The following is a 10,786-nucleotide window of genomic DNA, read 5'->3' as shown; positions in this document are numbered from 1 at the left end:
ATGGTGATAGACTTTATATTAAAATTTCATAGATTTCTGTTCACTTATACTAAAGTTATTGTGCGAAAACCAAGAAAAATACTTATTTGGGCCTTTTTGGCCCCTAATTCCTAAACTGTTGGGACCAAAACACCTAAAATCAATCCCAACCTTTCCTTTTATGATCATAAACCTTGTGTTTAAATTTCATAGATTTCTATTTACTTTTACTAAAGTTAGAGTGCGAAAACCAAATGTCGTCGCCAACGTGATACCAATATAGGACCAAAATTTTTTCAATTTTTTGCGGTCGTATAAAAATGATGAAACAGCTGTTTTTCAGTTTCAACTCACAAACTGTACAAAGAAGCATGCAATTTTAAAGGACCTTTAATTTCGTAATCCTCAAGTCAGCCCTACAATCCGTACTCCTTTACTTTCAAATACCTCATGCAAAGTTGGCCTGAGGGATTTGGCTATTCTATTAATTTTTTTGTTCACAGCTCTGCAGCGCTGTTGGTCCTTTCGTAGCTTTCAAATATTCGGCTTTGGGCGTTCCTAAAAAAGGTTAATCAAGAATAGCACTTCAGATGCATGAAATTTATAATGTATTGTTTTCTTTTTTCTAAGGTTTCTTGCTTAATGTTCAAAATAGCAAAACAAAAATATCAAGTTAATAAATAGCTGTAAAAATTACAATAAAAATCAATGATAACCTGTAATCACTGAATCAGCAATAACATGTAATTACTAAATTGATTAGTAATTTCAGGTATTTACTGAAATGTTTAGTAATTACATGTTATTCCTTATTTCATCTATTTACTTTAACATATATATACAGCTTCTACAGATCCTTGATGATTGAGATATGCAAGTTATTAAGTTTAGATAATACGCGCAATTTGACATTCTTGTCTAAGTACATTACTCCTTTAATATACAGCACTCATTGTCTGATTGTTTAGAATCTTGATCTTCTGTTTTAATGTTATTTGCTATATCCTTTTTTTTAAACTTAAATAGGTCTTTGACTTTCTGTACAAAGCCTTTAACTTTTGTAGATTCCACAACTTTAAACTGTCTTGTTGTTAAATTATGCAATGATCCAAATGCTATTGCTACAACGGTGCATGCCAAACAAATGACATTATAGGGCATACTGAAGTCTGGTGTTGGCAGAGATACCAGTAATGTTTCTGTGTGTATTCTTATGAAATTTCCTGAGGATTTGTCATCAAATCTGAAATAGATAAGTATGTTTATTATTCATGTCCATCGTAAATGAGTGCTTTTTCCATTTTTGTATAAAACAATAAAATGACAGCCAAATCCCCTGTCAAAATGCATCCATAATTAACTGGGTATCAAGACATTTGAACACCCAGACAAATCAGCACCAAAGTCTGAAGACATTTCGAGATCCATTTTGGACATTTCAGATCCGATCATTTTGAGAACAGGACAAATCGGCACCTCATTTGTTTAAATATAAAATAAACCAATAGACAACTTTCGAGTTCGATGCATTTCCGTCAAAAACTCTGGTTTTAGTGAACGTCATTTGTGCGTTTAGGGGCGTCGTCACTTCCGTTCCCACGTTGAGCGAGTGGTTGGAAAACTATATAATTCTATATTGTACGAATTATTCGGCAAATTGAATTCTCAAAATTGACAATCAGCATTGCTGTCATTAGGGAATTGTCAATAAGTACTTACAGAACAACCATTATTTCTTGTTTATCCTGCACAATGACGATCACTAAGACGCTTGATGAACGTAAATAGTGCAGGGATACAGGCGACCCCCTCTATCTGGTAAATGACGTCATAAAGGCGCGTATAATTGACAAGTTTTTTCCAGTGACGGATGAACTCGAAAGTGGTCTATTGCTCTGCAGGGCGAAGCTTTATACGACTGCAGAGGTCAAACCCTGAACAGTTGGGGCAAGTATCGACACAACATTTAAGCTTGATACAGCTCTGAATTTGGAATGTGATTAAATAGTTGACACAGCATAGGTTTCTGACACAGAATGAATGTGGTCTAAGAACTTTTAAAAAATTTAAATTTGACATTCACCTATTATGGTCCGATACCCAAAATCTAAATACATAAAATTGAGAAAGGAAATGGGGAATGTGTCAAAGCGACAACAACCTGACCATAGAGCAGACAACAGCCGAAGGCCACCAATGGGTCCTCAATGTAGCGAGAATTCCCGCACCCGTAGGTGTCCTTCAGCTGGTTACATTTAGCATATCAACGAACCCTAAAAATTCAGTTTTTGATGAAATCAAACAAAGTTAATTTCATCTTTAGATATATGTGTAAATGTTTATTAGTCGGCCAGATTTATCTCCCACCTTTCCTATTCTTTGTCATTTTTCAATTGATATGATTTTAGTTGATGTAATTTCATATATTTTATTTTATATTTTCATATTTCATTATAAACTTTAAAATGAAATGTTATATTTTTTGCATTTTATGATTTTGAACAAACAACCTTATTCATCAATTTAGTTTTTATTTCATATAGCAAAATTATATAGCAAAATAAGATCCGACTCTGGTCTGTATATTCATTAGTTTGTTAGGCCAGGGTTTTTGCGGATTTTTCACATGAAAAAGTTGGTCGGTCTTGAAAAAAAGAAAAAAAGTATATTTCATCTTACTAACATGTATGTAATTTTGTCATCATTTCTTTAATTTTTTGCTCGGCTGTTATAAATATGACTTGTAATGCATGCCATCATCATAAAATTTCCAAAAAGGGGGGTTATGTCCACGGACAAAGACGAAATAAAATTGTCATTTCACTAACAAGAAAAAAAGGACAAATTCACGTAGATTTCTATCAATTTCAGGAAACTTGGTAGAATTGATCTCCAAGCATGAAAACTAATAAATAAAAATTGCAAACACTTCGTATGAAAATAAGCTTTCCCATGTTGACCATTGGTGTCAAAAATTAAATGGACTCGTCCACTAAAAAGACGAGGTCTCAGGATATCGGATTCGTCAGCATTTTTGTTTTTGATATATGTCCGAATGGAAGATATTTTTTTATTATCTAAAAAAAGTTCCAAATAGTTGGTAAATATCTGTTACTTTAACTTGACAAGTTTGGACAGGTCCGTTTCATCTACGAGATGATAAATCTTACAGCCATTATTTCTACTTTTTTTAGGGGGGGGGGGGAGGGGGGTATCTTTTGATAGTCTTCATACAAACAATGAACAAACGAACAGCTAGAACATGTAGAAAGGTTGACAATATTGAAATTGATTGTTGTTTAATGTAATTTCATTTCCTTAGTTAAGGTCCTTAGTCAAGGATTCATCATGAAGTCAAGTTGGACCAACGGAAGAGATCTGCGCCTTCTAAATCAAAACATTTGATTAAAGTTTAAAGTTAATTACTAGTAACAAAATTCAACTGAATTCTATCCTTTAACAACTACTACAATATTTTTTTGAAATTCTAACTGTGTACCACTGAACTGCAGGCTAGGGCCATTCTCTATATTTTTGTGACGGTACTCTTAAGATTTTATTTTTTTTCTCAAGAAAGTGAGGACTGAAAAATCTATTCAGTTTTAAATTTCCATTGACAAAATTCCCAGTTACAAATTCAATTTCCATCACAGGGATACAGGTACTTATAAAAATCAATATGATTGATATAAACTGTGTGAAGCTTGTTTCCAGATACTACATTTTGATATATTTGTAAATTTCATGAACAAATAGGTTTAAACTACAAAATGCAACATTTTTAATTTTTGATTTTTGTAACCATTACAATGATTACGTTGGTACACAAAATTTTGTTTTAATGGAAGACTACTTGTCATATACTAAATGTCAAATTTTAAGTGTTCAGATACATTAACTTTTGTTTTAGTGCATAATTACTGATCAATTGAGGTGCTCCTGTATTGGCGGAATATTCTCCAAACAAAATTTTACAAAAAGAATGAAAACTGTTGTTTTTTCCCCATATCTCATATATCCCCATTAATTACCGTGACAGTTGCAAATTGACCTACAAATTAAAGCATTGCATGTTGATGTTTGAATCATCTACAACAAACATAATTATGTTTAAATTGAACAAATACCAATTCTAAATTAGTACACGAATTCTCAGAATGAATTTAATAATCAATGAAGGCTATCCCTGCTTCTACGTAGTGTGGCATTCCAACAATGACATGACTACAATGTAGGTTGGATATATTTAGAATATCTCGTCATACTGATTTTTCCGGATTGTAAGATACGAAAATAGTGTAAGCTTGGGGGGGGGTTCCTTACTATAACCAGATGCTCACAGGGCGCAGCTTTATACAACCGCAGAGGTTGAACCCTGAACAGTTGGGGCAAGTATGGACACAACATTCAAGCTGAATACATGCTAATGAACTTAAAATTATTTTTTTTTGCTTTTGAGCAATTCACTATGCTGTTGAATATTTGAAGAAATGTTCTTTTTAATCATCTCAAGACAATCAGCATTTCTTAATACATAATTTTAAATTTTAAAATATAAAATATAAAATGACATACAGTCATCGTTTAAATTAATAGCAACTTCTATATAAAAAAATTACAGCTTATCATCTCAAGACAATCATCATTTCTTAATACATAATTTTTTTGCATTGTAAGGGATGTAATCAAACATACATATAACAGTATTCTTTAAATGGAATTGGGATTACCTTCCTTACACTGAAATCAGGAAACCATCTGTCTTCGGTTGACGCTGACGATGACGCTGCCCGGCCGATGTCATACCAATATATGACCAAAAATTTTAGAGGTTAATAATTACAATATTTGTATCATAACAGAAATAAACTTCAAACCTCAGGGAATATTTTAACATAATAAGTAGATATCCAAAACAGAATTGGAAAAATGAGAAAATAGGGGTGTCAAAAACAGGCCCAATCGTACCTTGTCCTTTGATATGTCTCTGATGAATCAATTATAGGAAAAGGTGGCCTATTCAGAATTTGTTATATGTAGGTTTCTCATATCACACATGACTGTAATTATAAACCTGGATGCAGAGGATATTCCAACAAGCTTTATGGACTTTGTATCAGTAATCAACTTAGGTTAACAAATATGCCAGTGGGAATGCATGGTACTGTAATAACCAATGTACAATAAATATAAATCAACAAACCTTTTGAATATAGAAACATTTGGCTGTCCAGTAATATAATTATTATTCTCTGGTAATACAGTTGTTACAACAGCAGAGTTTATATAGAATCCATGATTGGCATCTGGTGGATATTCTGTCCATTTTAAAAATGTCCTCTCAAACAACACATTAATTTTAGTTACAGAATTTGCACGTAGTCTAAACACAACTTCCAGATGATATGATCTACTTCTGTCTTTACCAGGCATATAATGTATTTTGTCTGTAGAAAAATAAGCAAAACATCTAACCTAATTTGAGGAAATACAAATTTTTACTTTTTTTATTCAATTGTTACTCGTACTCTTGTACATGTTGTACTGTAAATTCTAAAATTATTGCAAGTTTTTTTATTAATGCTAATAACGCAAGAGTTTTAATTATAAGAACTCGTATTCTTATATCAGACACATATATCTGAATGCAGCTTTATTACAACTCGTAATAATTAATCTGTTAATTTTGTCCATTCTGTAAAAATTGGAATAATAAATGCACTCAAATATTCCTGAATTTTCAGTATACTGGTGATATATTATGTCCCAGAGGCAAACTTAAACACAGCTTCCTCTTTATGATATTGAACCTCGTGAAACAATTTCAGAATGATCCATTAACTTCACACTCGTTGAAGTTCTGAAACTACAACCAGATGCTCCGCATGGCACAGCTTTATACCACCGCAGGGTCTAACCCTGAACAGTTGGGGCAAGTATGGACACAACATTTGAGCTTGATACAGAACTGAATTTGGATTGTGATTAAATAGTTGACAAAACATAGGTTTCTGACACAGAATGAATGTGGTCTAAGAACTTAAACCTAAAAACTTAAAAATCTTTAATTGGACATTTACCTTTTTATGGTCCAATATCCAAAATTTTTAAAAATACGTGGTTAGATTCAGCATATTATAGAACCCCAAGAATTCAATTTTTGATAAAATTAAATAATGTTCAATTTTAGACCCTTTAGACCTCAATGTTGACCAATTTGATAACCGGGCCCACATATTAAAAATCTAACTATATGGTTAGATTCAGCATATAGAAGAACCCCATATATTCAATTTTTGTTGAAATCAAACGAAGTTTAATTTTTGACCCTTTGGACCTTAATGAAGACCAATTTGAAAATGGGACAATACTGTGCAATTGAATATTTCTTGCTATTGCGCAAAACTGTGCAATTTAATATTTCTTGCTATTGCGCAATATTGTGCAATTAATTATTTCTTGCTATTGCACAATACTGTGCAATTGAAGATTTCTTGCTATTGCACAATAATGTGCAATTGAAGATTTCTTGCTATTGCACAATACTGTGCAATTGAAGATTTCTTGCTATTGCACAATACTGTGCAATTGAAGATTTCTTGCTATTGCACAATACTGTGCAATTGAAAATTTCTTGCTATTGCACAATACTTCATACAATAATTTTTGACCCAGATTTGGACCAACTTGAAAACTGGGCCCATAATCAAAAATCTAAGTACATGTTTAGATTCAGCATATCAAAGACCCCAAGAATTCAATTTTTGTTAAAATCAAGCTAAGGTTAATTTTGGACCCTTTGGACTTTAATGTAGACCACTTTGAAAACAGGACCAACCAGATGCTCCGCAGGGCGCAGCTATATACGACCGCAGAGGTTGAACCCTGAACAGTTGGGACAAGTATGGACACAACATTTAAGCTGGATTCAGCTCTTAATTTGGATTGTGATTAAATAGTTGACACAGCATAGGTTTCTGACACAGAATGAATGTGGTCTAATGAACTTAAAATATTTTTTTTTTCCTTTGAGCAATTTACTATGCTGTTGAATATTAATCCTCTCAAAAAAATGTTTGAAGAAATTTTCTTTTTATTTATGAAATCTGAAATGAGAAAAATTTAACCCCCCCATTTTTTTTTCACATCCCCCTTTCCCTTTTTCCAAAACTGATCTCAATTCAAATTCCTAATGGAGTTTGCAACAATAACTACTCATTTAAATACATAAAATATTAAAATGTAAAATAAAGTGCTTGTTATCACTGAATGGTAAAGATTGTTTTAATTTATCAGTTGGTAGTAAAAGTGAATATACATTGTATATTGTATAAAACAATGATTGAAGTTGGTTCAACTACTATTCTGGACAAAGAAAGATAATTCCAATTGAAAATTTCTTGCTATTGCACAATATTGTGCAATTAGATATTTCTAGCTATTGCGCAATACTGTGCAATTGAAAATATTAGCTATTGCACAATACTGTGCAATTGAAGATTTCTTGCTATTGCGCAATACTGTGCAATTGAAAATCGCTTGATATTGCACAGTACTGTGCAATTGAAGATTTCTTGCTATTGATGAATACTGTGCAATTGAAAATTTCTTGCTATTGCACAAAACTTAATATAATAATTTTGAAAACTGGGCCCATAATCAAAAATCTAAGTATATGTTTAGATTCAGCATATCAAAAAAGCCCAAGAATTCAATTTTTGTTAAAATCAAACTTAGTTTAATTTTGGACCCTTTGGACTTTAATGTAGACCAATTTGAAAACGGGACCATAAATTAGGAATCTACATACACAGTTAGATTTGGCATATCAAAGAACCCAATTATTCAATTTTTGATGAAATCAAAAAAAGTTTAATTTTGGACCCCGATTTGAACCAACTTGAAAACTGGGCCAATAATCAAAAATCTAAGTATATTTTTAGATTCAGCATATCAAAGAACCCCAAGGATTCAATTTTTGTTAAAATCAAACTAAGTTTAATTTTGGACCCTTTGGACCTTAATGTAGACCAATTTGAAAACGGGACCAAAAATTAAGAATCTACATACACAGTTAGATTCGGCATATCAAAGAACCCTAATTATTCAATTTTTGATGAAATCAAACAAAGTTCAATTTTGGAACCTTTGGGCCCCTTATTCCTAAACTGTTGGGACCAAACCTCCCAAAATCAAGCCCAACCTTTCTTTTATGGTCATGAACCTTGTGTTTAAATTTCATAGATTTCTATTTACTAATACTAAAGTTATGGTGCGAAAACCAAGAATAATGCTTATTTGGGCCCCTTTTTTGGCCCCTAATTCCTAAACTGTGGGGACCAAAACTCCTAAAATCAATCCCAACCTTCCTTCTGTGTTCATAAACCTTGTGTTTAAATTTCATTGATTTCTATTTACTTATACTAAAGTTATTGTACGAAAACCAAGAATAATGTTTATTTGGGCCGTTTTTTGGCCCCTAATTCCTAACTGTTGGAACCAAAACTCCCAAAATCAATCCCAACCTTCCTTTTGTGGTCATAAACCTTGTGTCAAAATTTCATTATAGTGCGAAAACCAAGAAAATGCTTATTTGGGCCCTTTTAGGCCCCTAATTCCTAAAATGTTGGGACCAAAACTCCCAAAATCAATCCCAACCTTCCTTTTGTGGTCATAAACCTTGTGTTAAAATTTTATAGATTTCTATTCACTTTTACTAAAGTTAGAGTGCGAAAACTAAAAGTATTCGGACGACGACGACGACGCAAGATGATGACGCAAGACGACGACGCAAGACAAAGACGCAAGACGCCAACGTGATAGCAATATACGACGAAAAATTAAAATTTTTGCGGTCGTATAAAAATTAAGAATCTGAATACACGGTTAGATTTTGCATATCAAAGAACCCCAAAAATTCATTTTTTGATGAAATCAAACAAAGTTTAATTTCGGCCCCTTTTTGCCCCTAATTTGTTGGGACCAAAATCAATCCAAACCTTCCTTTTGTGGTCATAAACCCTAATTCGTTGCTCCCAAAATCAATCCAAACCTTCTTTTTGTGGTCATAAACCTTGTGTTAAAATTTCATAGATTTCTATTAACTTATATACTAAAGTTATTGTGCAAAAACCAAGAAAAATGCTGATTTGGGACCTGTTTTTGGCCCCTAATTCCTAAACTGTTGGGACTAAAACTCCTAAAATCAATCCCAACTTTCCTTTTGTGGTCATTAAACCTTATGTTAAAATTTCATAGATTTCTGTATACTTGTACTAAAGTTATTGTGCGAAAACCAAGAAAAATGCTTATTTGGGCGCTTTTTGGCCCCTAATGTCTAAACTTTTGGGTCCAAAACACCCAAAATCAATCCCAACCTTCCTTTTATGGTCATAAACCTTGTGTTTAAATTTCATAGATTTCTATTTACTTTTACTTAAGTTAGAGTGCAAAAACGAAATTTCTTCGGACAACGACAACAACGACGCCAACGTGATACCAATATACGATCCCAAAAATTTTCAATTTTTGCAGTCGTATAAAAACTGCAAAATTTCCTTACTAATTTCGGGGCAGCAACCCAGCAACAGGTTGTCTGATTTGTCTGAAATTTCAGGGCAGATAGATCTAGACTTAACAAACAAATTTACCCCTGTCAGATTTGCTCTAAATGCTTTGGTTTCAGAGTTATAAGCCAAAATCTCCATTTTACCCCTATGTTCTATTTTTAGCTATGGCAGCCATCTTGGTAGGTTGGCAGGGTCACACCACACATTTTTAAAACAAGATACCCCAATGATGAGTGTGGCCAAGTTTGGTTAAATTTGGCCCAGTGGTTTCAGAGGAGTAGATTTTTGTAAAAGTTGACAGACGCCTGAGAACGGACGCCAAGTGATAAGAAAAGCTCACATAACCTTTCAGGTCAGGTGAGCTAAAAATCATAGTGATCCATTTCGCTTAAACTAAAGTTTTTGTCCGGAAATCAAATCTTCGGACAATGACGCAGACATTATAGCATTAAATGTACCAAAAAACTATTTTGTTGTTGTATAAAAATTGACCAGGATTAGGAAATGCTGATACTAAAAGAAATAAAATCAAATTTAACAAAGAATCAAAATTGATGTGATTTTTTCATTTGATCATATTATTTTTTGAGGGGGGGGGGGGTATTTTTAGGCTCATATACATTTGAACTTGTTTCAATTGTTTTTACTGTGATGTTGCAGAAACATGCATATCCTACTTACATGAATATTTGCATATCAGGATCCACCTAAATATCAAGTTTAATATAGATATGAAGAACCCTCTTTGAAGAACTTTGGTATATAGAAGGTTGGCAGGGTCAAAATGTTCTCAATTCAATAGAGAACTACTCTTAAACAAAAGTGTGCAAGGTATTATTTAAAGCTGAATTTTCTATCAGCAGCATTTCAGTATGTTACTTTCTCTATAATTTTCAATGTATGTTAATTCTTTTAGGCTTATGAATGTCTACAGCATATCTTAAATTTGTCTGGTTTACACTTACATGGCTTTACCATAGTTTTATTGTTCTGTATTTGTAATGAATTGAAGAAGATCTTAATAAACCAAGGTATTGTTTCCATATAGATTACTGTCATATTGACTGGCAAGTTGTTATAAATCTGACAGGTTATTCCTCCTCTCTGTAGTCCAAAACCTGAAATGAATAGGAATTGTAACTATACAGTAACCTACAACCATTCCATGTTATCCATATGCACATATTGTAATGCAAAGCATACCCCAACTCCTAATTGAAAGTATTAGAAAACCGGGA

General features: G+C 32.7%; 1 protein-coding gene across 1 annotated transcript in view; it reads right to left on the bottom strand.

Moving 5' to 3' along the window:
* Window positions 1-574: 574 nt before the first annotated feature.
* Window positions 575-10,786, bottom strand: part of LOC143079719 (GPI-anchor transamidase component PIGT-like) — a 131,674-nt gene continuing 121,462 nt past the window's right edge. Inside the window, exons 8-10 of the mRNA XM_076255260.1 lie at window positions 10,514-10,666; window positions 5,183-5,426; window positions 575-1,222 (exon numbers count right to left, since the gene is read on the bottom strand). Coding sequence (XP_076111375.1) covers window positions 907-1,222; window positions 5,183-5,426; window positions 10,514-10,666 — 713 coding nt within the window. The 3' untranslated portion in view covers window positions 575-906. The remainder of the gene's footprint in view (window positions 1,223-5,182; window positions 5,427-10,513; window positions 10,667-10,786) is intronic.

The sequence above is a fragment of the Mytilus galloprovincialis genome, chromosome 6 (assembly GCF_965363235.1).
Source record: "Mytilus galloprovincialis chromosome 6, xbMytGall1.hap1.1, whole genome shotgun sequence".
Classification (NCBI taxonomy): Eukaryota; Metazoa; Mollusca; class Bivalvia; order Mytilida; family Mytilidae; genus Mytilus; species Mytilus galloprovincialis.
Note: the sequence above shows the minus strand (reverse complement) of the source record. Positions and strands in the feature narration are given on the sequence as shown.